This window comes from Ciconia boyciana, chromosome 12 (assembly GCF_034638445.1).
Source record: "Ciconia boyciana chromosome 12, ASM3463844v1, whole genome shotgun sequence".
In the NCBI taxonomy this organism is placed as follows: domain Eukaryota; kingdom Metazoa; phylum Chordata; class Aves; order Ciconiiformes; family Ciconiidae; genus Ciconia; species Ciconia boyciana.
In genome coordinates, this window is record NC_132945.1 from 23,243,429 (window position 1) to 23,267,541 (window position 24,113).

At 64.3% G+C, this 24,113-nt stretch overlaps 2 protein-coding genes across 3 annotated transcripts; both read left to right on the top strand.

Moving 5' to 3' along the window:
- The first annotated feature begins 5,511 nt into the window (after nt 1-5,511).
- On the top strand, nt 5,512-11,582 carry LOC140658447 (Krueppel-like factor 8). 2 transcript variants are annotated; one of them, XM_072876886.1, is made up of 5 exons: nt 5,519-5,825; nt 6,402-6,942; nt 7,584-7,686; nt 7,803-7,936; nt 8,626-11,582. In XM_072876886.1, exons 1-5 carry the CDS (start codon nt 5,757-5,759, stop codon nt 8,805-8,807), a joined length of 1,029 nt encoding a protein of 342 aa, XP_072732987.1. In that variant the 5' UTR covers nt 5,519-5,756; the 3' UTR covers nt 8,808-11,582. The 2 variants fall into 2 exon arrangements, with proteins under 2 accessions (XP_072732988.1, XP_072732987.1); XM_072876887.1 differs by lacking the exons at nt 7,584-7,686; nt 7,803-7,936 and having other exon boundaries at nt 5,512-5,825.
- Nucleotides 11,583-12,949: 1,367 nt separating this feature from the next.
- LOC140658449 (Krueppel-like factor 8) lies at nt 12,950-16,046 on the top strand. Its single transcript, XM_072876888.1, has 2 exons — nt 12,950-13,778; nt 15,126-16,046. Exons 1-2 carry the CDS (start codon nt 13,256-13,258, stop codon nt 15,305-15,307), a joined length of 705 nt encoding a protein of 234 aa, XP_072732989.1. The 5' UTR covers nt 12,950-13,255; the 3' UTR covers nt 15,308-16,046.
- The last annotated feature ends 8,067 nt before the right edge of the window (nt 16,047-24,113 follow it).

Consider the following 24,113-nt stretch of genomic DNA (forward strand, 5'->3'; position numbering starts at 1 on the left):
TGGATCAGGCTCGTCGGGGAGGAGAGAGGTGGCGTGGTGCCCTGCCAAGATCCTGTGGGTTTTACTTGGTGTAATCAATGATCGCATCTGTGGTTAACCTTGAAAGCAGAGGCACGGAGCTACTGTGCTGGGTTTGATGACTGAATTGAGGAGGGATCTGGTCTTATTCAACATACAGCTCCTCACCTCGGGGTGGTGGGCAAACAGCAAAACACACCCATTTCTGGGGTGCTTTGGTTTTTTGCCTGCTCCCAGGGTGGGCAAGAGCAACATGCACCACTTCTGTAGCCAAGCAGATGTTTCTGGCCATTGTTCTGCTGCATGAAAGACTTGAGGGCTGCTGGTGGCCTTCAGCACCCGTCAGCACGTCCATCACACCTTCTCGCTTGTTCTTTCGCTTTTCCTTCTTTGCAACCAGCCCTCTTCTTTCCTGGTGGGTTGCAGAGTGCAGTGTTAAAGCATCGAGACGAGCTCAGCAGCAGAGGGCTTTGACCCTCGCCTTCAGCCCGGCCCCGGCGGTGGTAGCCGTCCCCATGGACCTGGATTCGGTCTTGATGCTGAAACCGATGGTGCTGCTTCTTGGAGCCAAAAGGCCGTCAGTGTTGGACCTTCCCCTTGGGGCTTCATGTGCCCGTTGCTGCAGCAAAGCTCAAGGGACCACTCGGAGCAGGGACACGCGTGGGCCCTTTCCCGGGGGGACTGTTCCCGTCCTTCCCTCCTCTGCTAGGAGAACTGTGCCTGCATCAACCGCCCGGCCACGCTCCGGCCCGGGACGCCTTGCCCAAGCTGGGGCGAGCACCCATGAAGACTTTGGCTCTTCTCAAGGCAGATAAATGATTTTTGGATCCAACGCCCTTCCTCTTCGACAAAGAAAAGGACGAGCCAGTGCCTCGCGTCTCGCGGGTGCAGCGAAAGCCCAAGTTCATTTTGCTGCCTTTTTATTGAAAACCGCCTGTGGAAACTTGGCGGGAGGCCGAGGAAAGGGGTCGACCCCAGCCCTTCCTGCCCCAGTTCCAGCCCGGGGGCAGAGCTGCTGGAGGAGGCACCGATGCTGCAGGGCCGGGCCCCCCCCCAGGAGCTGCGGAGCCCCCCCAGCACCAGCACGCCCCCCTGCCTGGGGCTCCTTGTCCGACCCCTCCTGCCTGAAGTCATCCTCGAAGGTGCGAGGAGGGGATGCACCCCGGCTCCCCCAGCCGCCGGCAGGCAGCTGCCTGCACCCCACCCCGCGCCGGGCTGGCATTTTCCCTATGGCCGTATACACGGTGGGCAGCGGCGGGAGCTGTGGGGACGGGGAGGGGGATCTGCCGCCTTGTTCCTCCCTTCTTCCTGCCTTTTTTGGGGGGTTACCTGCCATTTCAGGGCTTGCAGCTGGTCCTGTCAGGGTGGGGGTCCCTCTGGGTGCAGGGCTCGCTCTCACCACCCGGCTCTGTCCCCAAAAGCTTCACAGCTCCGGGGAAGGCAAGAGGCGGAGGTTGGCCGAGGAGCGCCCATACCCACGGAGGCGAGGGGGGGTCCCCAAGGGGGCTCAGCCCGGTGCCTCCCCCCTGCACGTTTTCGGGGGGCGTGCGTGCATTTTTTTGCAAAAAAAGGGGTAGGTCCGGTCCCACTCCCGGTTGAGCCGCGGCAGCTGAGCGAGAGCAGGGTGTCACCGGGGGTCCCCGTCCGCGGCCCCCGGTTGACGTGCGGCGGCTCCGCGTTGGCCTTGAGCAGCTTCTCCGCTTCGGCCGAGGTCGCCGCCGAGGTGGCTGTGACCGGTTCCTGCGAGCCGTGCCTGGAGGGGACAGCGTCGGCGGGGAGCACCAGGCCGCGTGGCCGCTGTCCCCAGCGCGTCCCGTCCCACGGGGACGCTGGCATGGGTGTGGTCACGGCTGGGGGGGGTCCAGGGAGCGTGGAGCCGGCGGGTGGGTGGCCCAGTGGCAGCTCTGGAGGTCCCCCCCACGCGAGGCCTTTGCCCCTAAAGGCGGCTGAGGTCAGGGAGGGCCAGAACCTCCAGAGCCGGTCTGGCCCCCCCGCGTGTTCCCACGGGAGTGAACCCCGTCCGGGGAGGGTCCCCGTCTCCATCCCCGTCTCCGTCCCCGTCCCCGTCCCTGTCCCCGCCAGCCAGTTCCCACGTGGCAGCTCGGCCGCGGGGCTGGGGGCTCCCCGAGACCCCCAGGAAGGAGCCGGGGCCGGGGGAGCCCCAGACCCCCCGCGGCTGCAGCCCCAGTGAACCCCTTGGCGAGGGTCCCCCAGCTCTGCCGGGGCCCCCCCGGCCCCCCCGGGGACCCAACCTGCCCCCCTGAGCCGCGCCGGTGCCCCCCGGCTGGGGTGCTGGGGCAGAGGAGGGTGCCGAGGGGGTGCTCCGGGCACCCCAAATATTTTTGGGGGGGTTTACATGGGCGGTGGGGCCCTGGGGAGGCAGGGGCGTGTGGGCAGGCAGCCGGGCACGGGTGCAGGCAGGGTTGCAGGCAGCGACTGCCCCCCCTCGCGTGGGAACGTCCCCCGGGGGGCCACGTCCCGCCTCCGCCCTCCCGGGACACCCGTGGGTGCTCAGCCCGGAGTTTTGGGGGTGCTCCATGCCCCTATGGGGTGTGGGTGCAGGGGGATGCTCCCCGTGGGTGGGGAGACATGGTCCCGAATGGGGGGCTCTGCCCCCCCCTGCCCCACCATCGCTGACACGAGTTCGCCAGGTCTCAGCCCCTCCAGCGGCATGCCCCTCCCCCCTCGATTTGAGGGGGCTCTGCGTGGGGTGGGGGTGGGGTGGGAGCAGGTGGGGGAGCCCCCCTCCCCAAATCCTGCATCTGTTTCCACGGCAACGCCGGATGCGAGGGGAGCCGCCCATTGGCTGCTGATGATGTCACCGCAGGGCGGGGCACCCCTGGATTATTTTTTTGGGGGGGGTGCCCACACCCAAAAATGGGTGGGGAGGGGAGCTCCGCCCAACGCGGCCCCGCCCCTCCCCGCCCGTGGGGCCCCACCCGCCCCACCCGGCACCGCCCCGGGGCAGCGGCGGCGGCGGCGGCGGGGATGCACTCGGAGGAGGCGCGGGGAAAAGTGAGTGGGGCCTCGACCGGGACCAAAGCGGGGTGGGGAGGGCCGCGGGCGCGGCCGCTTCCATCTTGCGTGGGTTCTTAAAGGGGCAGCGCCCACGGGTGGGAACGGACCTGCTGGGGGAGGGGGATTTTGGCAGCGCGGGGCCCGGCGGGGGAGGGAGGGAAGGGCGGGGGGCGGGAACCGCCCCGCCCTTCCTCCTCCCCCCCGCCGGGCCCCGCGTGGGCCCCCCCCCCGTGGCCGCTTCCGGGGCGGGCGGCGCCGCGCGCTTGAGAGGTCACGGCGGGGGGGGGAGTGGGGGGGGGTGGGGGTGGCGAGGGGCGACGTCGCGGCGCGGCCCGCCCTTCCCTCCCCCCACCCCCACCCTTTGCTCTTAAAGGGCCCGACCCTCCTCGTGTGTGTGTGTGTGTGTGTGTGTCCGTGTCCGTCCCCCTCCCCGGGCCTGCGTGGGGCTGAGGGCAGCCATGGGCAGGGCGCGGGGTGCGGGCAGGGGTGCGGGCAGGGCGGGGTGGCCCCGGAGCTGATGGCGTGGGCGGGACTCGGTGCCCTTCCCCCACCCCCGCGTTGCCCGGGCTATAAAAAGCCGCCCTGGAGGTGACACGGCCGCGTGTGTCCCGTGCCCCCCCCCCCGGTCCCCCATCGCCCCCCGGCCCGGGCTGCAGCTGCCGACCGGCTGCCCGCACCCTGCCCGCACCCTGCCCGCACCCAGGGCCGAGCAGCGCGGAGCAGACACGACTCGCACATTCCCTCCCTCCTCCTCCGCCGCGGGGTGCGGGGGGGGTGGGGAGCTTCGCTTGGGGGGAGCCACCCCGCCCCCCCCAAAACGTGGACACGAGCCCGTGGGGGGGACCCTGCGTGGGCTCGGGCATGGTAGTACTTTTTTTGGGGGGGGCTGTCACCAAATCCATCCGTCGGCCCCCCCCCGCCGTGGGAAGGGGGGCTGAGCCCCGTGTGTGTGTGTGGAGGGGGGGGAGATCCCCCCCCCCACCCGTGCTCGGTCCCCACGAGCCCCCCCAGCATCCCGGGCCGCCGCTGCCGGCGGGTGGAGCGGGGAGGAAATTCCTCGGGGAGGTGTGACGGCGGCGGGGTGTGCCCCCCCCCCGCCCACGGGTGGGGGACACGGGCCGGGGGGACTCACGCGGGGAGCGGGCAGGGAGGGACGGAAGGCAGCTGCCTGCATTTTCCCACGCCTGCCCCCCCCAAGGTCACCCCATGGTTTGGGGGTGCCCCACGTCCCTCCCTGAGCTGTTTTAGGGCAAAAAGGGGGAGTCGCTATTTATTCCCGGGGGTTGGGGACGGGGTGCACAGCGGCACCCCTCAGCCCCCGGTGGGGTTCGGGTGTGCCCGGGCTGAGGGCGGAGGAATTCAGCTCACCGGTGAAAGCCCAGTGGGGTGGGGGGGCCCCAGGGGGCAGTGAGGCTGGATTTGGGGGGGCAACGAGGCCCCTTGCCCACCCAGCTGCCACATCTCTCACCCCCCAGCCCCGCGGGGCTTTGGGGTGCAAGCCCCCCTCCCCCAAAGTGGGGCTGGGGAGGATCCCCGGGGGGGAGGTCGCCCTTTGTGCCCCCCCAAATGGGCCTGGTTGTGGGGACCCCCGGGTGTGAGGGGGTGGGAGTGGGTCTGGGAGTCCTGGAGGGGCTCTGGGGGGTGTGCTGGGGTTGGGGTCCCCAGCTGGTCGGGGGGCAGGTGTGTGGCCGTCTGGGGGTGTCTCTGGGGGGGAGAGTACCTGGATGTGGGTGTGTTTGGGGGCCTGGCGGGGGGGCGTGTTTTGGGGTCCCGGTGATGTGTGAGTGTGTGTGGGGGTGTTGGGGGGTCCCTGGGTGAGCGTGGGGGTCTTGGGGGGGGGTCCCTGGCTGAGAGTGGGGGTGTTTGGGGGTGTGCCTGCTTGTGTGCGTGGGTCTTTTGGGGGTCCTGGTGATTTGTGAGTGTGGGTGGGTGTGTTTCGGGGGTCCCTGGCCGAGTGCGGGTCTGTGTGGGTTTTGGGGGGGATCCCTGGCCGTGGGTGTGTGTTTTAGGCCCCCCCCCCCCATCTGCGTGAGAGGGCTGGGAGGCTCCTGGCTGCGTGTGTGTGTGCAGGGTGTGTGCGCTGGGTGTGCCCCGGGGAGGGGCCGGGCCGGGCCGGGCCACGCGTGTGTCTGTGCGTGTGTTTGAGTGTGCGTGGGGGGCTCGGTGTGCCTGTCTCGGGGGAAGGTCTCTGCTTGCAGTCAGGTACGTGCTGGGGGTCCCCGGCCGGGAGGGGTGCTGGGGGGTGTCAGTACCGGGGTGATCAAGTGCTGCTTTGGGGGGTCCCCGCGGCGTCTGCGTGCTGGGCACCCCCACGCGTGCCCACGTACCGGAGGGACCCCAGCAAGGGGGGTGTGGGGGTGGTGCTGGGGGTCCCTGTCGCCGCGTGCGTGTTGGTGGGGGGTCCCTCGGTTCCGCGCGTGTTGGGGTACCGCGTGTGCGCGGCGTTTCGGGGAAGGGGTCAAGGGGGGGGGGGGTGTGGGTGCCCCGGGTGGGGCCCTGCCCGGGTGCCTCCCGCGGGGGCCGGGCCGGGCCGTGGTGGCAGCCCCTCCCTGCCGCGGCCGGGCCCTTTTAAGGAGCTCCACCCCGGGCCGAGCCAGGGTGGAGCCGCGGGGCCGTTCACACCTCTCGCCCGGCCCGGCCCGGCCCGACCCAGCTCGGCTCGGCTCGGCTCGGCGCGGCTCGGCTCGGCTCGGCGCGGCCGGTGAAGCGCGGCGGGGAGCATGATCCTGCCCGCGGAGGGGATGAGCGCCGCGCACCCGCGGAGGAGCCCCCCCCGCGCCGCCGGGGCGGTGAGTGACCGCCGCCGCTTGGCCCCGGCACCGGGGGGGGGGCGGGCTGCGCGCCGCGGCGGCGCGGCCCCTTTAAGGCGCGGGGGAGGGGAGCGTGGCGGGGCCCGGCACCGCCCCGCGGGGGCCACGCCCACTCCCCCGCCCCGCCCGGCCCTGAGGGGCGCGGGGGGGGGTGGGGGGGTGGGCGGGGCCGGCCGGCGGCACAAAGGCGCGCGGGGCAGCGTGGGCGGGGCGCGCGGGGCGGGGCGGTGGGCGGGGCGCACGGTGGGCGGGCTCTGCCCTTCCCGCCTTCGGCCCGCGCCGCTGCCCTCGTGAGGGACGGGCGGCCTCGGCCGCGGGGGACGCGGCTCGGCGCGGCCGGGGAGCGGGGCACGCACGGCCCGGGCACCGCGGGGCGGCCCCGCAGGCGGCCGGGGCCTCGGGGCCCGGCCCGAGGCAGCGTGGCCGGCGGCCGGCTGGGGGGTGGCCGGCGGCCGGCTGTTAGGAGGCCTGCAAAGGCCCTTCGCCCCCCCCCGCCCCCGCCCCGGCCCGTGCCGCCGCTGCCCCGTCTCCTCACGGGCTGCGGGTCTCTGGCAGGGCCCGGGGAAGGCGACGCCCGCCATGAGCTCGTCGGCGCTGCTGGCTGAGGGCCCCCTCGACCCCCCGGTGCTGCTGGCCGACATCAAGACGGAGCCGCCCGAGGAGCTGCTGGCCAGCGACTGCGGCCAGCCCCAGGCCGAGCCCGTCGACCTCTCCCTCAACAAGTCCAAGGTGGCGGCGGCCTCGGCCCCCCCGCCGCCCCTGCCTCGGTGCAGTCCTCCCCCTTGCTGGTGGCTCCCCCCTCCCGCTCCCGCCACCGTCTCCATCTCGCCCTCCGGCCTCAGCTCCACCTCGGCCATCCCGGCCGTCCTCTCGCCCGGCTCCATCCTGGCCTCCACGCAGGGCAGCGGCGGGCAGCAGATCCTCCACGTCATCCACACCATCCCCTCCGTCAACCTGCCCAGCAAGATGGGCAACCTCCAGACCATCCCCGTGGTGGTCCAGTCCCTCCCCGTCGTCTACACCACCATGCCCACCGACGGCGTCACCGCCATCACCGTACCCCTCATCGGGGGGGACGGCAAGAACGCTGGGTCCGGTAAGGCCACGTGGGGGGGAACCCTGAAGTTTTGGGCCGGGGGGGCCCCCCTCGTGGAGCGGCACCCCTGAAGGGGATCCCGGTTTTCGCCCCTGGGGCGTCCCCCACCCACCATCTGCCTGCCCACATCTGCCACATTCACCCAAAGCCCCCCCAGGGCCCTGAGCCCCCAGCCTGTGCCCGCAAGGGGACACGGGGCGGGCAGGGGTAGACGGGGCACGGCGCTGCCTGCCCTGCCTGCCCACCTCCCATCCCGCTGCCAGCGGCTCTGGTTTCAGTTCAGCTGCCCTCCCCGGATCCCCCCCATCCCCTTCCCCAGGACATTCCCAGCTTCCCACCTTATCTGGGGTGGGGGGCCTGGATCTCCCCTCCTCCGGGCAGGAGCAGGCAGCCGAAAGGGGTGCCCCCTCAAGTCGTGCCTCCCCATATCTCTGTGCCCCACAGCACAGGAGGCTTCTCCATCTCCCCAGCTTGATTATATTTTTGGGGGGAGCAGCGTTTGGGGCACTGTGGGAGCAGGGGGAGGGCTGTCCCTCTGGTGGGGGAGTGGGGTTTTTTGGGGGTGTCTCTGTTGTCTGCTCACAAGCCTCACCCCCTCCCTCCTTGTTTCTCAATAGCTTTTCTTTCCCGCCCCCCACCAGTGAAAATTGACCCGGGCTCCATGTACCCCATGGACATGAACAGTGACAGCGAGGACAGCGCCTCCGAGAGCGGCCCAGCCCCTTTCCAGGACCTCCAGAGAGAGTGAGTCTCCTCATATGTGTGTCCCCCTCCTTGCCGTCTTCCTCGGTGTCCCCGGGCGCCCCGCGGGGTCCGTGGGCACGGGGGCCGTCCCCTCCATCCCTCCCTCCTCCCGGCAGGCCGGTGGCGCGGGGGCAGCGAGCCGATTCCCCCGACCTGAAGAAGCGGCGCATCCACCAGTGCGACTTTGAAGGCTGCAATAAGGTCTACACCAAAAGCTCCCACCTCAAAGCTCACCGGAGGATACACACGGGTAGGGGCCAGCGCCGCACACCCCCCTGTCCGGGAGGGTCAGGATCAGTGCCCCCGGCTCCCAATGGGCTGGGGGCACCTGGGGATGGGCTGGGGAGGCGATGGTGCTCTGTGCCTGGGATCAGAGGGGTCTTTGGGAGTGCTGGCACCCTGTGTTGGAGACTCGGGAGGTCCTTTGGGGTCTGACACCCCGTGCCGGGGCTGGGAACGGCTCTTTGGGGTTGGGGGGCACCCCAGGCTCTGCCATGGGGTGCTGCTGCGGCAGGGCCAGCGGAGGACGGGGGGGTGCTGCCACTACAGTCGCAAGCTGCGCGTGGGGGTGCCACAGGCGGAGGGGACCCCCCTTCCACCCATGCACGGGGGTGCCGTCGTGAACCCAGTGGGGTGCCCTGCGCTGTCCCCCGGGGCAATGCTGCAGGCGGGGGGCTGCGCACCCCAAAATGCCATTGCAGTCTTGCTGGCAGCGTGGGCGCGGTGCTGTGTTGCGCCTACAGGCAACGCTCCTGCACCCGGTGGCGCCAACGGACCGCGCTGGGTGAGGCCGAGGTGGGTGCGGGCTAGCGCAGAGGTGCCGAGGGCTTCATGTGGCCCCGGTGACCCGCTGCAGGCAAGAAACCCTGCCTTTTGTTTCTGTGAGGCGCGTGTCGATAATTTTTGCGGTGCTGACCCCTCTCTGCTCCCCTGACGCAGGCGAGAAGCCCTACAAATGCACCTGGGAAGGCTGCACCTGGAAGTTCGCCCGCTCCGACGAGCTGACCCGGCACTTCCGCAAGCACACGGGCATCAAGCCCTTCCGCTGCTCGGACTGCGACCGCAGCTTCTCCCGCTCCGACCACCTGGCCCTTCACCGCCGGCGGCACATCATGATGTGAGGAGCCGAGGTCGCCGGGGCGGCCGGCCGGGAAGGGGGGACGGCGGTGGAAAGCGGGGGTGCATCCCCCCGCTCCTCCCTGTGCGGTGGAGGGACTGCAGGAGCGGAGAGGCTGAGCCCTGCCCGGTGGCGAGCGAACTGTGGCCGCTCCAGGAGCCCCCCCAGCACACGATGTACAAAGATGGTTTGCGGACTGGTCCTCCTTCTCCCTTGCTCCCGTTTCTTGTTTTTCCTGGGCTTCTCCTCCCCGCTCGCAACATCCGGAGGCTCCTCCTTGACTCCTCACCTGGGATTCACCCAGCAGCGGCCTCCGGACCTGCGCGTCTGCCTCTTCAGCCTCTTGGCCATCTCCACCTCGTGTGCTCGCTGTCCCCTGCCCCCCTCCCAGTCCCCGTGGGCAAAATCTGGGAGCCGTGGCAAGGACAGAGGCGGGGGGCTCTGCCATCGCCCCATGCAATAGCTGTGGGCCTCTTTCCTCTCCAGAAAGCTGCTGCCTCTCCATCCCCAGCCACTGCGTGGCCCTGTCCCCGCGGGAGAAGGGGCCTTGGCACGTCACCTCTCTCTGCATCCCTCGGCATGTGCTGGGCTTCATGGGACGTGCCAGGGGCGTGCAGGAGGGCCAGGAAAAAATGAAAAAGCAAGAAGGGGGGGAAAAAAACAAGAACCCAACAGCAACCCACAAACAAGACCACCACCACCACCAAAAAAAAGGGAAACTTTGCGGAACGTGGAACTGTGATTTTATGGAGTTTTAAGGGGGGGACGGGGTGGGGGGCGTGGGGGCCGCCAGCTGTCTGGTTTTTTTGAAGACTGTGGGACAGTTGAAGCGTTTCTAAGTTAAAAAGGCAGACTGGCCACATGCTTTTCTTCTTAATAGTAATTATTATTTCTTTGGGGTGCCCCCCCCCAGGCAAACCCCCCCAGTTTCTGTAGGGGCAGCTGTGCTCTTGTGCTGGCAGGGTGGCAGGATTCGGGGCTGGAGCCTTGGGGCTGTTGGGTGGTGGGAAATGGTGATGGGGGCTGTGACACCGCTCATCCGCAAACCAGTGCCTGTGGGGCTGGTTGGATGTGGGGGGAGCTCCCCGTAAGCTCTCTTTGAGGCCGTGCCTTTGGCTCGGGGGATGCTGGGCAGCTTGGGGAGGGGGGATCCGCTGTGGGGAGGGCCTGGGGCAGGGGCAGAGACCCCCGTCCCCTGAAAATGACTCTGGCAGATGTTTGGGAAACTCCTTTTCCTCTCTGCTTTCCATCCGCCGGCTGAGGCGTTTCACGGGGCAGAGCTTGTCCCCAGCTCCGCGGTGGCCCCCCACCCTGTTGGGGCTGGGCACGGCCGGAGGACGAGTCGAGCTGGTGGCCAGTCACCAGCGGTGTCCCCAGGGCTCGGTGCTGGGGCCAGTCCTGTTTAATATCTTCATCAATGGTCTGGACCAGGGGATCGAGCGCACCCTCAGTGAGTTTGCAGATGACACCAAGTTGTGCGGGAGTGTTGATCTGCTGAGGGGAGGAAGGCTCTGCAGAGGGACCTGGACAGCCTGGATCGATGGGCTGGGGCCAACTGTGTGGGGTTCAACAAGGCTCAGGGCCGGGTCCTGCACTTGGGTCACAGCAACCCCACGCAACGCTGCAGGCTTGGGGAAGAGCGGCTGGAAAGTGCCCGGCGGAAAAGGACCCGGGGGTGTTGGTCGACAGCCGCCTGAATGTGAGCCAGCAGTGTGCCCAGGTGGCCAAGAAGGCCAGTGGCATCCTGGCTTGTGTCAGGAATAGTGTGGCCAGCAGGACTGGGGCAGTGATCGTCCCCTGTACTGGGCACTGGTGAGGCCGCACCTCGAATGCTGTGTTCAGCGTTGGGCCCCTCACTCCCAGAGAGACATGGAGGGGCTGGAGCGTGTCCAGAGAAGGGCAACGGAGCTGGGGAAGGGTCTGGAGCACAAGGCTGATGGGGAGCGGCTGAGGAACTGGGGTTGTTCAGCCTGGAGAAAAGGAGGCTGAGGGGAGACCTCATCGCTCTCTACAACTGCCTGGAAGGAGGCTGGAGAGAGGTGGGGTCGGTCTCTTCTCCCAGGTAACAAGTGACAGGACGAGAGGAAATGGCCTTAAGTTGCTCCAGGGGAGGTTTAGGTTGGATATTAGGAACAATGTCTTCACCGAAAGGGTTGTCCAGCGCTGGAACAGGCTGCCCAGGGCAGTGGTGGAGTCCCCATCCCTGGAGGTGTTTAAAAGCCGTTTGGATGAGGTGCTCAGGGACATGGTGTAGTGGTGGGCTGGGCAGTGCCGGGTTAACGGACGGCCTTGATGATCTCAACGGTCTTTTCCAACCTAAGTGATTCTATGATTTTGGCGAGGTCTCTGTGTGTCCATCCCCGTCCCGCTGTGTGTCCTGTCTCCCAAAGCCGTGCTCACCAGCTGATTCGGCTTCTCCCGGGGCTGCAGCCCCGTGTCCATCCTTCACCCAGCACGGCCCCAAATCCTCCCAGGAAGCATTGGCCTAAGGAAGGCGAGAAACCCCAAAGGGGGAGGCTGTGAAAACCCTCGGGGTTTGGGGGCTGCTCTGTTCCTCCAAGGCTTTGGGGTGAGCACTGCTGGCGGCCCCGCAGGACCCCCGCAGCCGGGGACTCCATCTTGTCCCCCCGCTGTTTTCCAAGCCCCGGGGGGGGTGGGGGATGCTTTTCTGTTTTCCATTTTGTTGTTAAAACAAAGAAAAAGCAACATGCAATTTTAAACTCTTGAGCTGTGATATTTATACAAAACTGATGTTTTTTCTACGCAGGAATAATATTGAGAGTAGATGAGTTTCCTCCGTGTGTGTCTTGCTTTGCCGCAGCGGCGGGGCAGGGAGAGGGACCGGGACCAGGGCACAGCGTGGGCAGCGGGAGCTCTCCTGCCCGGAGGAGAGGGGCTGAGCTGGGCAAAACGACGTCGTTTGGTTTAATAATCTCCCCTTTCCCAGGAACTGAAGAAATTTCAGAGCCGTGGAAAAGCGTGGCTTTTCCTGCCTTTTAAACATCTCCCGCGGGACACCCACCGGCACCTTGGCCTGCCGTTGGATCCAGCAGTGACCGTGCGATGGAGGGGGGCTCCCCTCGAGGCGAGCCCCTCATCCCCCGCTGCCGCACCCCCAACCCGCCTCCCCAGACCCCCGGGGCGGAGAAGGGGGACGAAACCCCCTGTGAGGCGTCCGCGAAGGGGGCTGGCGGTCCCCCTCCGCACCCCGGGCAGGGAGAGGTGCTAAACCCCCCGACGTCCTCCCCTGCTGCCGCAGCTCCGGCTGCGACCCGTGGGCTCGGTGCCTTGTTCCGATGACTGTTGAAAGGCAGAAATGCCCTTTGAAGCCGCTCGGCCGAAGATTCCCCGAAGGCCGGGGAGCAGGCGACGGCTCTCCAGGGAGGGACGTTGCTCCAGAGCTGCCGCGGAAGCGGCTGGGGCGGCCGAGCTGCTGTCCTGCCGCTGCTTGGGATTGCGTGGAGGGGGAAAGGGCGACAAAAAGGGGAAAGGGGAAGGGAAAGGAAAGGTGGAAAGGGTAAAGGAAAGAGGAAAGGGGGAAGGGAAAGGGAAAGGGAAGGGAAAAGGGTAGGGAAAGGGAAGGGAAAAAGGCTAGAGAAAGGGGAAAGGAAAGGGGAAGGGAAAAAGGGTAGAGAAAGGGGAAAAGGGTAGAGAAAGGGGAAAAGGAAAGGGAAAGGGGAAAAGGGTAGGGAAAGGGGAAAAGGGAAAGGAAAAGGGAAGGGGAAAGAGGAAAGGAAAGGGGAAAAGGGTAGGGAAAGGGGAAAGGCAAGGCCGAGCCCCCGCGGTGCTGTTGCAGGGGGCTTTGGCCTCTGCGCATCGAGCCCGGAGCTGCTGGCACCCGAGCTGGACTCGGACGCCGGGAGGAGGCTGCGCCGGCTCCCTGCGGCGCCGGGCTTCGCACGGGGAGAGCCCGGCCCCCCGCACGCAGGTGGCGGAGCGCTGCCGGCGCCGAGGCGCTGCTTCCCCGGGGAAAGCGCCTTCGTGTGCGCCAACCCCTCCGCCGCGGCCCCGGCCCCGGCCCCGGCCCCGGCCCCGGCCCCGGCCCCGGCCCGGCGGGAGCGGCGGCTGAGGGGAGCGGCGGCTGCCGCGGGGGCGGGGCGGTGGGCGGGGCGCGCGGTGGGCGGGCTCTGCCCTTCCCGCCTTCGGCCCGCGCCGCTGCCCTCGTGAGGGACGGGCGGCCTCGGCCGCGGGGGACGCGGCTCGGCGCGGCCGGGGAGCGGGGCACGCACGGCCCGGGCACCGCGGGGCGGCCCCGCAGGCGGCCGGGGCCTCGGGGCCCGGCCCGAGGCAGCGTGGCCGGCGGCCGGCTGGGGGGTGGCCGGCGGCCGGCTGTTAGGAGGCCTGCAAAGGCCCTTCGCCCCCCCCCGCCCCCGCCCCGGCCCGTGCCGCCGCTGCCCCGTCTCCTCACGGGCTGCGGGTCTCTGGCAGGGCCCGGGGAAGGCGACGCCCGCCATGAGCTCGTCGGCGCTGCTGGCTGAGGGCCCCCTCGACCCCCCGGTGCTGCTGGCCGACATCAAGACGGAGCCGCCCGAGGAGCTGCTGGCCAGCGACTGCGGCCAGCCCCAGGCCGAGCCCGTCGACCTCTCCCTCAACAAGTCCAAGGTGGCGGCGGCCTCGGCCCCCCCGCCGCCGCCCCCCGCCTCGGTGCAGTCCTCCCCCTTGCTGGTGGCTCCCCCCCTCCCCGCTCCCGCCACCGTCTCCATCTCGCCCTCCGGCCTCAGCTCCACCTCGGCCATCCCGGCCGTCCTCTCGCCCGGCTCCATCCTGGCCTCCACGCAGGGCAGCGGCGGGCAGCAGATCCTCCACGTCATCCACACCATCCCCTCCGTCAACCTGCCCAGCAAGATGGGCAACCTCCAGACCATCCCCGTGGTGGTCCAGTCCCTCCCCGTCGTCTACACCACCATGCCCACCGACGGCGTCACCGCCATCACCGTACCCCTCATCGGGGGGGACGGCAAGAACGCTGGGTCCGGTAAGGCCACGTGGGGGGGAACCCTGAAGTTTTGGGCCGGGGGGTCCCCCCTCGTGGAGCGGCACCCCTGAAGGGGATCCCGGTTTTCCCCCCTGGGGCGTCCCCCACCCACCATCTGCCTGCCCACATCTGCCACATTCACCCAAAGCCCCCCCAGGGCCCTGAGCCCCCAGCCTGTGCCCGCAAGGGGACACGGGGCGGGCAGGGGTAGACGGGGCACGGCACTGCCTGCCCTGCCTGCCCACCTCCCATCCCGCTGCCAGCGGCTCTGGTTTCAGTTCAGCTGCCCTCCCCGGATCCCCCCCATCCCCTTCCCCAGGACATTCCCAGCTTCCCACCTTATCTGGGGTGGGGGGCCTGGATCTCCCCTCCTCCGGGCAGGAGCAGGCAGCCGAAAGGGGTGCCCCCTCAAGTCGTGCCCCCCCATATCTCTGTGCCCCACAGCACAGGAGGCTTCTCCATCTCCCCAGCTTGATTATATTTTTGGGGGGAGCAGCGTTTGGGGCACTGTGGGAGCAGGGGGTGGGCTGTCCCTCTGAGGTCTCAGGGTGGCCCTTTGGGGGTGCTGGCATCCTGTGACAGGGCTGGGGGAGTCCCTTTGGGGTTGGGGGGCACTTTGGGGATGCTGGCACTCTCTGCCAGGGTCTGGGGCAGCCCCCTTTGGGGGGCTCTTGGGCTCTGTGCCAGCCCTTTGGGGGTGCCATGCCCCGGGGGCCCTCCTGCCCCCCACCCCCAGGTCTGGGTATGGGGTGCTCCCTTGGGTGGCCCTGCTGGGGCTCCCCCTCCTTGCCAGCCCCAGCGCCCTGGGGTCCCTCTGCTGGGGAGGGCTCCCAATACCCCAATGGTGTGCTTGGCACCCCTGGGCTGGCACCCCAGGTCCCTGCTGGACCCCAGGCTCTGCCATGGGGTGCTGCTGCGGCAGGGCCGGCGGAGGACGGGGGGGTGCTGCCACTACAGTCGCAAGCTGCGCGTGGGGGTGCCACAGGCGGAGGGGACCCCCCTCCCACCCATGCACGGGGGTGCCGTCGTGAACCCAGTGGGGTGCCCTGCGCTGTCCCCCGGGGCAATGCTGCAGGCGGGGGGCTGCGCACCCCAAAATGCCATTGCAGTCTTGCTGGCAGCGTGGGCGCGGTGCTGTGTTGCGCCTACAGGCAACGCTCCTGCACCCGGTGGCGCCAACGGACCGCGCTGGGTGAGGCCGAGGTGGGTGCGGGCTAGCGCAGAGGTGCCGAGGGCTTCACGTGGCCCCGGTGACCCGCTGCAGGCAAGAAACCCTGCCTTTTGTTTCTGTGAGGCGCGTGTCGATAATTTTTGCGGTGCTGACCCCTCTCTGCTCCCCTGACGCAGGCGAGAAGCCCTACAAATGCACCTGGGAAGGCTGCACCTGGAAGTTCGCCCGCTCCGACGAGCTGACCCGGCACTTCCGCAAGCACACGGGCATCAAGCCCTTCCGCTGCTCGGACTGCGACCGCAGCTTCTCCCGCTCCGACCACCTGGCCCTTCACCGCCGGCGGCACATCATGATGTGAGGAGCCGAGGTCGCCGGGGCGGCCGGCCGGGAAGGGGGGACGGCGGTGGAAAGCGGGGGTGCATCCCCCCGCTCCTCCCTGTGCGGTGGAGGGACTGCAGGAGCGGAGAGGCTGAGCCCTGCCCGGTGGCGAGCGAACTGTGGCCGCTCCAGGAGCCCCCCCGGCACACGATGTACAAAGATGGTTTGCGGACTGGTCCTCCTTCTCCCTTGCTCCCGTTTCTTGTTTTTCCTGGGCTTCTCCTCCCCGCTCGCAACATCCGGAGGCTCCTCCTTGACTCCTCACCTGGGATTCACCCAGCAGCGGCCTCCGGACCTGCGCGTCTGCCTCTTCAGCCTCTTGGCCATCTCCACCTCGTGTGCTCGCTGTCCCCTGCCCCCCTCCCAGTCCCCGTGGGCAAAATCTGGGAGCCGTGGCAAGGACAGAGGCGGGGGGCTCTGCCATCGCCCCATGCAATAGCTGTGGGCCTCTTTCCTCTCCAGAAAGCTGCTGCCTCTCCATCCCCAGCCACTGCGTGGCCCTGTCCCCGCGGGAGAAGGGGCCTTGGCACGTCACCTCTCTCTGCATCCCTCGGCATGTGCTGGGCTTCATGGGACGTGCCAGGGGCGTGCAGGAGGGCCAGGAAAAAATGAAAAAGCAAGAAGGGGGGGAAAAAAACAAGAACCCAACAGCAACCCACAAACAAGACCACCACCACCACCAAAAAAAAGGGAAACTTTGCGGAACATGGAGCTGTGATTTTATGGAGTTTTAAGGAGGGGGACAGGGTGGGGGGCGTGGGGGCTGCCAGCTGTCTGTTTTTTTTGAAGACTGTGGGACAGTTGAAGCGTTTCTAAGTTAAAAAGGCAGACTGGCCACATGCTTTTCTTCTTAATAGTAATTATTATTTCTTTGGGGCCCCCCCCCCCAGGCAAACCCCCCCCAGTTTCTGTAGGGGCAGCTGTGCTCTTGTGCTGGCAGGGTGGCAGGATTCGGGGCTGGAGCCTTGGGGCTGTTGGGTGGTGGGAAATGGTGATGGGGGCTGTGACACCCCTCCCCCCTGCAAACCAGTAGCTGTGGGGCTGGTTGGGAGGTGGGGGAACTTCCCAGAACGTTCCCTTTGAGCCCGTGCCTTTGGCCGAGGTGTTTCCTGGGTGAGAAACCCCAAAGGGGGAGGCTGTGAAAACCCTCGGGGTTTGGGGGCTGCTCCGTTCCTCTGAGGCTTTGGGGTGAGCACTGCTGGCGGCCCCGCGGGACCCCTGCAGCCTGAGCTGGGCAAAATGACGTCGTTTGGTTTAATAATCTCCCCTTTCCCAGGAACTGAAGAAATTTCAGAGCCGTGGAAAAGCGTGGCTTTTCCTGCCTTTTAAACATCTCCCGCGGGACACCCACCGGCACCTTGGCCTGCCGTTGGATCCAGCAGTGACCGTGCGATGGAGGGGGGCTCCCCTCGAGGTGAGCCCCTCATCCCCCGCTGCGGCACCCCCAACCCGCCTCCCCGGACCCCCGGGGCGGAGAAGGGGGACGAAACCCCCTGTGAGGTGGCAGCGAAGGGGGCTGGCGGTCCCCCTCCGCACCCCGGGCAGGGAGAGGTGCTAAACCCCCCGACGTCCTCCCCTGCTGCCGCGGCTCCGGCTGTGACCCGTGGGCTCGGTGCCTTGTTCCAATGACTGTTGAAAGGCAGAAATGACAGACCCCCATGCTCCGTCCAGCTCTATTTCACCCCCTTCATCCTTTCTCCTGCCTCTAGGAGACCTTGTGCGGCGCTGGACCTCAGCATCCCCTGGTCCCTTAGCAGGACACAGCCATGCGGGCGGGTGAGTTGTCAGTGTAGGCTGGGGTGGGCAGTGGGGTGAAACCCCCAGGTCTTGAGAGGAGGCACAGAGCTGTGGGGTCACATGTGTGAGGGTCACATAGGGTCCTGTGTCAAACGTGTGTAGCAAAGGGACATTAATCCTCTCTCCAGCATGGGCATTGCCCTAAGATGAAGAAGGTGCTGAGGTCGTGCTAGAAAGGCAGCAGGGTGCTAACCTCTCGCCCGGGGGTTGATACCATCATCTCATGAGGTCCAGGCTCTGCTGCCTCCCAGCCTGCTCTCCTGTGTAAAGCCCTGAGGGCATTAATTGGCCTTTATTGCTCTAAGCAGCCTCACCTGAGACCTCCACCCCACACCTGTGGGCCCAGGAGCCCATTTAAGCTCAGACTGGGGCCTCTGGCTCCTCCCTGAGCTGTGTTGTAGCTGTCTCAGCCCTACCACAGCCATGGACCCTACTGGCTCCCCAGCTTGACCTCAGACCTGCCTTATCCCTGTGAACCTGGGCCTGCTGGCTGGGTTGTCACTCCTATGGGAGCTGCTGGCCCTCACCATGCCCCACGCATGGGGCCGTGCATCTCGTGACCTCCACAGTGAGGCTGCAGGCAGGAGCTGGCAAAGCTTCTTGACCCTGAAGCCACCCAGGACCTGTTTTGGAGACAACAGGGCTGAATCTTGACCCTGTAACACCCTCAGGTGACTTTCCCACTTGTCTGAGAGCCTCCAATACCTTCTTGATGTCCAACCAACACCATCAAGAAGTCCCCTTTAGCCTCTGCTTGTGCCCAGGCCACGAGCAAGGTAAACCCCAGGGAAGTCGGTGCCACCCCCTTTCTTGGGGCAAGTGGTCCCTGAGCTTCAGCAAAGGCCCTCAGTGGCCCCAGGGCCACCAGACCCTGTGGCGTGAGGGGGGCATCCAGCACGGTGTCCTCTGGGTGGATTCTCCAGTGGCTGGGTGGGGTTGTGCTCGTAGCTTGGCTTTTCCCTCGGTGGGTGTTGGAGGGGTTTCCCTGTGCTGTTGGGGCAGGCCTGGGCTTTGCTACAGCTCTTGCCGTTGCCTTTATTTTTTGGGCATCGCTCTTCCAGGTGGGGCTCGGGGAGGGCAGATATATACAGATATATACACGATGTATGCAGCACCCCTCTGTATATATCGTGTCTCTCCTGTTCTGGGTTTCTTCATGCTTTGTGCGGGGCTGGTGAGATAGACCCTGTTGCAGGACCCCCAGGTCCATCCCTGGAGCTCGGGGCTGGAGCAGCCCAGGTGGGAGCACAGGGAAACCCCCCTGGTTGTTTTCCAGGTTTGGCAAAGGTCCAAGGCTGCGTTTTTGGGGGGCGGAAAGCAGATATCTTCCTCTTCCTTCCACCCTGCTATTTGTTCTGGAAACACACCTCAGCCTCGGGCCCTTGGGCTTCCTCACCGCCCCCCTCCTCTTCCAGGAAAGCCTGGGGTAGCTGCTGAATTTCCCTGCCTGGGGGTGCAATACCTCCCTGTGCTCCAGCACCGCCCAGCTGGGGACACTGGGGGCCTCCCCGCCTCCTCCGGGCTCTTTCCCCATCACCCAGCTGCCCTTTTCCCTGGCCTCTCCTTACGTCACGGCCAGGCTAAAAATTTAGCAATCCTAAAATTGCTGTGGATGAGCAATGGCTGCGTGGGGGATTGCAGCCTGCCGGGGGGCCCCCGCTTGGCTGGTGGCGTCCCCACCTCCCCGGGGTGCGCAATGGGGTGGTGATGCCTCTGTCCCTCGGGGAGCGATGCTCATCCGTCTCCTTGCTCCGGGGTCACCCGAGGTCCCTCCGGCCAGTTTCTCGGCCCTTTCCCGGTGCCGGCTTGCGCCAGGCAGGGGGGTGCCGGGGGCCTCTCCCGCCTGCCAGCCCGGCACTGCTCAGACTGGTTTAGCAAGTGGATGGGGCGGCCGCTTTTCCTTTGAAGGGCTCCCAGGAAGGATCTGATGGCTGGAAACCTCCCGAGGAGGAGAAAGGAAAAGACAAAAATAGGTGGTTTTGGGTTTCGGTGGGGGAGCAGGGGAGGCGAGGCGGTGGGTTGCTTCGGCAGCTTTGCAGACCTTTGTCTCCTGGTGGTGGTGACAGGCAAGCTGGGGGGGGTGTCCCCCTTCCCTTCCACAAAGCTCCCAACCAGCACCAAGGCCGAACCAGGAGCTCCTGGCCCAAATCTGGCATGGCCTCACCCCCGGGAGGCAGATTCAGAGAGGACTTGGGGATGTCCACCATGGCGCAGTGAGAGGTGGGTGCTCCGGCCACCGCTTTGGGGGTGGACGGATGAGTTTGGGGGCTGCAGCAGGGTGAGGAAAAGCTGCTGCAGGAGGGAAGCAAGGCTCAGGGACCCCCAGCCAGGGTCTGGCCCCCCTTCCCCTGCCCCACATGCCTGCCACCACCTCCTCGGTGGGATGCGCTGCGGGACCCCGGGCAGGGATGAGACCAGGGCTGTGATGCTCGGCTGTCACCCGTGCAGGGTGGCTCCTGGGGCTCCCTTGTGACCCAACCCAGGGGTGGCTGGTCCCCACCGACTGGTGAGGTCTGAGGATGGGTGTGAGCCCCTGGGGCTCAGCCAGCGCTGCTGCATTGCAAAGAGGAGTCTTCAGCTACGGCCCTCATTTTGAGAGCCCCTTGCAGCTCCATCACGGACCCTCCTTCCCCCTCTTCACAAGGTCTCCCTTCCCCAAATCCCCTTCAGCATCTCGGTGTCAGCTTTCCCCCACAGAAGGGGATTTTGTACCTGAGGCAACGACGGGAGGAAAGCGGGTTGCGTAGCCGGGTCACGGGAGAGCTGCCGTTATCGCTGTACCTCGCTCAAGCAAGACATGCTGTCCTCGGCATTGCGTGGCACGTGGGGACAAAACGGGACCTTAGACCAACGCCGGTCAGGGTACGCCTGGCTCCGCGGGTGCAGCATGGCAGGGCCTCCTTGGAGGCTGCAGCGGGGGCGTACGGAGCAAAGTGCCCGGCCGTGTTGATTGATAGACTCAAGGCCATTTCCCTTCCCGCGGGGCCAGCGGCAGATAAGGGCGCTGCGGATGGCTTTGGCCCATTCCCGAAACGAAAAGCTGCTCCGCCTTGGGAAATCATTGCCAGGTTGATCTCTGCCCGGCGTGCACCCCGCTTCCAGGAGTGGGTTTCATCCGGCCCCGTTGCTGCGAGCCCACGCTCTGGTGATGGGACGGAGGGAAAAGTAACTCTTTTGATTTAAAAATTTTATCATTGCTAGGTAACATTCCAAAACTTCCCAGCTGGTAACCAAGAAAATATAAATATTTTCCTGAAAACTATTTTATCTTTATTCATGCCTACTCCCAGTGACAATCAACGATGAACAATACGATGGACCACTGCATGAAGATGAATAGGGCTTTTACACCCCACCACCGTCATCCGTGTAAGCAAAACTCAAAATATGGTGAAATTGCTTCCTATAATACTGAACAAGTAATGAATATAATATAATAAAGACATGAGAAATGGGCTAAGGCCAGTCCCCGTAGGAATCTTCCTAAAGCCTGTGATTGTGGGGTGCAACAACAACGTGAGTCCGTCCCATTCGTGGGTTTGTAACCGCAGCAAGGTTTGCTGTTTGTGCAGCACTGGTTTGAGATGCAATTATCTGGGCAATCCCCGTCTAGTAGAGGGGGACATACAGGTACATAACCCTTGTAATCCAGCTGCCCCAACAGTAACAAAGCGACTCGCATTAGGATTAGAAGGAATATGACAAAAAGCCACAGAGACATCCAACGATGCCCAGGACAATCCTCGGGGCAATAACAGGGACAACGCCCTGAGGTTTGGGCAAGCAGACTTAGGGCAGGACACTTGATGGGGGTTTCCTTGAAAACTGAGAGAAGTCCACCACCAATCTAGCTTCTGTAGTACTGCTAGGATTTTTGTCCACCAGAAAGCAGCCCCCGGTGACCCTGTTACCAATACGACCACCCACGGGGACATTTCTGATTTTACTATATAGGTGCACATGTGCAGGCCCTCTCTCCTCTTGTGATCCCGCTAAGGATGTCCCCGTGGTACTGCAGGTTGCTGTTCCAGAGGCCGGCAAGGATAAACCATTCCTGGATGTCACAACAACCCTTACAAACTTGTTTTGTGACTGGAAACTCCTTGGGGGTGTCTGTTTTACCGATACCCACGCCACATTTGCTCTCTTGAGCGCTGCTTGTAATTCTTCCTCGTTTCTTGCGTCTCCCATTTCTCGCTTCAGTTTCTGGAATGCTCCTGGATCCAGCACCTGTAAAGAATCTTGAGACCCCAACCCCACTTCTTGTGCCAGAGCATCCTGGTGGGTTTGCATTAACACACCCACCCTGTTCCCTACGGATGGGGGTGGTTGCCCTGGAGGTACTTGCGGTTGAGGTGGTGCTGGAGGAGCTTCCTTCTTCTTTAGTCCAGTAAGGACCTTTGCTGCATCTTGTACCAGTTGGGTTCTTGCCCCAGTCAAGTCCAAGTTCATGGGATTTATCAGGTACCCATGATCCCTGAGATACCATCTTCTGCCTTCTTCCCATTCCTGAGGTGGAATCTCAGGAAGAGTTCCTTGGCATCCTTGTTGACGTTGATACCAATTTTTTGCTGTTTGAAATTGAGGGGGTAATAGCCCCATTATGCCTCCCATCCATAGGCGCTAAGCTACGCTCCAAAGCGTAGAGTTTTCCCCAACGCTCCCAGGACTTATTACTGCCTTTTTATATAAACAGTACCAGACCCAAAAAGATTATATACGTAGCCAGCACACATCACCAGATGAAGCAATGATGCCTCGTATTTATTTTTGATGGCACAAAATAATGACAAATAAGTTGCGTGTGGTACATATAAGTGTGCAGGTAGCAGTAGGGACCACCTTCTATCGGGTATGGCTAGTTTACAGTTTTCTTCTAGATGACAAGCAGGAAATTGAGGAATTTTCCAGTCCTTATTACATTTTGATTCAGGATTGTGATAGAGTCCTCCAAAGTCCTTAAGCATGTGTAAGGTGGGTTGATCACTTCTTGGGAGATGGAGATCTTCTTCTCCGCAGGGACTTTGAACGACTGCTTCTTCTAGGAGATCTAGATGGAGTTCTTGATCTTGTTCTCCTCGCTCTGTGACAGTGCTCAGGTAAGGATGAAAGAATGGGTGTGTTCGGTGGTCTCTGTGCAGCAGGAGTTCTTATCCAGGTTCTATAGGATATTATAAATTCGATAACAGAATTGTCCCCAAATTCTAAGCAAGATAAATGGAACCAAAATTGCCTCCTGAGCCTAATACCTAAATTTGCATCTGAATATCGAATAAGTTCAGCAGCTAGACCTTCATCAGGTATTAACTCTAGTATTTTCTGCCCAAAGTTCTTATATTCATCATAACGTACCAGAGCGTTCCTCAAGGCTGTATGATGAGGAGTGTGATGGTGATCATCGTCTAGCTGCTTTCCAAGATGGGCTTCAGTTGTTGTTACCAACTCCTCCAAAGACGGTGCTACAGAGCCAGCCCCGCGCCTGCCTTTGCTCGGCGCAACCCTGCTGCCTGGGCCCCTCGCACCCCGGGACCCCCACCCTCAGCTGCGAGCATCAAGCTTTTGTTGTGTGGTGGGTTTCAATGTCCACACGTGGTTCTGCAAGGCGTGGTGGAGATGTACTCCATCTCCCTGCCATCATGTAGGAGCCCATCCTGTCCCTGCTATCTGCTCCAGCAGCAGAACGGCTTCCCTGGAAAGCAAAGCCACGTGGGGAAGATGCTCCTGGCAAAGCCCGAGCTGTTCCTGTTTGCTTTTCCAAGGGCTCAACGTTTCTCACTCTCCTGTCCCCCTGCTGCGAGAGCTGAACTTTCCCTTGTTCAGCACGAGTGGCTCCTCGGGAGGACCTGGACGTTGGTCCAAAGTCTCGCATCAATAGAAACCGTTTGTATTTGTGTTTATGCTGCCGGAAGCCGGGGGTTGTTAAAACCCGGCTGATGCCCATCCCACACTGCTTTCCCCGTGTTTATTAAGGGCCTCATCCTGCTCAGGGCAGAGTTTTCTCACAACTGGAGGATGGTTTATGCCAACTCTGTAGACCTGGTGCCCTTGGGGAAGGTGTTTCCCAAGCGGCGTTTTGGAGCTATCACCCCTCGCCCCACTCTTTGGAACGCTCAGCCCTGCAGCTGATGCTTTTGGGACCCTGGCTTGCATGTGGCATGGGGGAACGCCAGCTGCGAGGCACCAAAACTCGCCGTCCGTGGCTCCTGGCATCGTTTGAACAATCACGGGCCTTGACCACGTTGCGTGGCCGGTGTGAAATCCCCGTGGCCCCCGCGCTCGCCGGGGTGGCAGCAACCCCATGGGAACAGGCTTTCCCCTTCCCTGGCAGGAGCTCAGCTCCCTTCCCTTTGGACAGGGGGCTCGAGCAGCCTTAGCCCCCTGCCCACCCCACCCTGTTTCTGTGGTCCCCGAGTCCCCTGAAGGTGCCGGGAGGGGATGACAGCAGCAGCCCCCCTGCACGGGCACAGCCTATGCCAGATCCTGCCCAGGAGGCACCAGAAAGTGGGGAAGGGAGGTCTCAGGGCTGATTTGGGGTGGGTGAGCACGGCGGGGGAGAGAGGACCCTGCGACTGGGCTCTTGCTTGGCCTGACACAGTACAGCTCCTTGGGAAGGTGCTGGGGACAGTTGGGGCTGGATGTGTCCGGAGGAGAAATAGCTTTTTGTTTTGGTTTTTATTTTTTGCCAGAAAGGTGGTTGCTCCGACTTTTTATACTCCTTTTTTCCCCCTCTCTCAAAAAGAGAAACCCAAACACAGTTACTTGTTTTCTCTGTAGGAGCCGAGCTGGAAAGCACCGTGCCCTCGTATCTGCAACTTTTAAACTTTTCCTTTGTTGTTGTGTTGTTGGTTTTTTTCCAAGGTTTATCCCTTTTCCCCTTCACTTAATCTATTTATTTTTGATCCTTCCCTTTTCCTTCCCTGGGAATGAGAAGTGCGAGCAAGCAGGAATCTCCTTGTCTCTCAAAATCAGTTTTCGTGCAAGATTCAACC

Excerpts from the sequence above, each read along its gene's own strand:
- LOC140658447 (XM_072876886.1), top strand. The coding sequence starts at position 5,757 with ATGATCCTGCCCGCGGAGGGGATGAGCGCCGCGCACCCGCGGAGGAGC. Across the intron at positions 5,826-6,401 it reads CCCCCCGCGCCGCCGGGGCG|GGCCCGGGGAAGGCGACGCC; the intron begins GTGAGTGACCGC and ends GGTCTCTGGCAG. Across the intron at positions 6,943-7,583 it reads CGGCAAGAACGCTGGGTCCG|TGAAAATTGACCCGGGCTCC; the intron begins GTAAGGCCACGT and ends GCCCCCCACCAG.
- LOC140658449 (XM_072876888.1), top strand. The coding sequence starts at position 13,256 with ATGAGCTCGTCGGCGCTGCTGGCTGAGGGCCCCCTCGACCCCCCGGTG. Across the intron at positions 13,779-15,125 it reads CGGCAAGAACGCTGGGTCCG|GCGAGAAGCCCTACAAATGC; the intron begins GTAAGGCCACGT and ends CCCCTGACGCAG.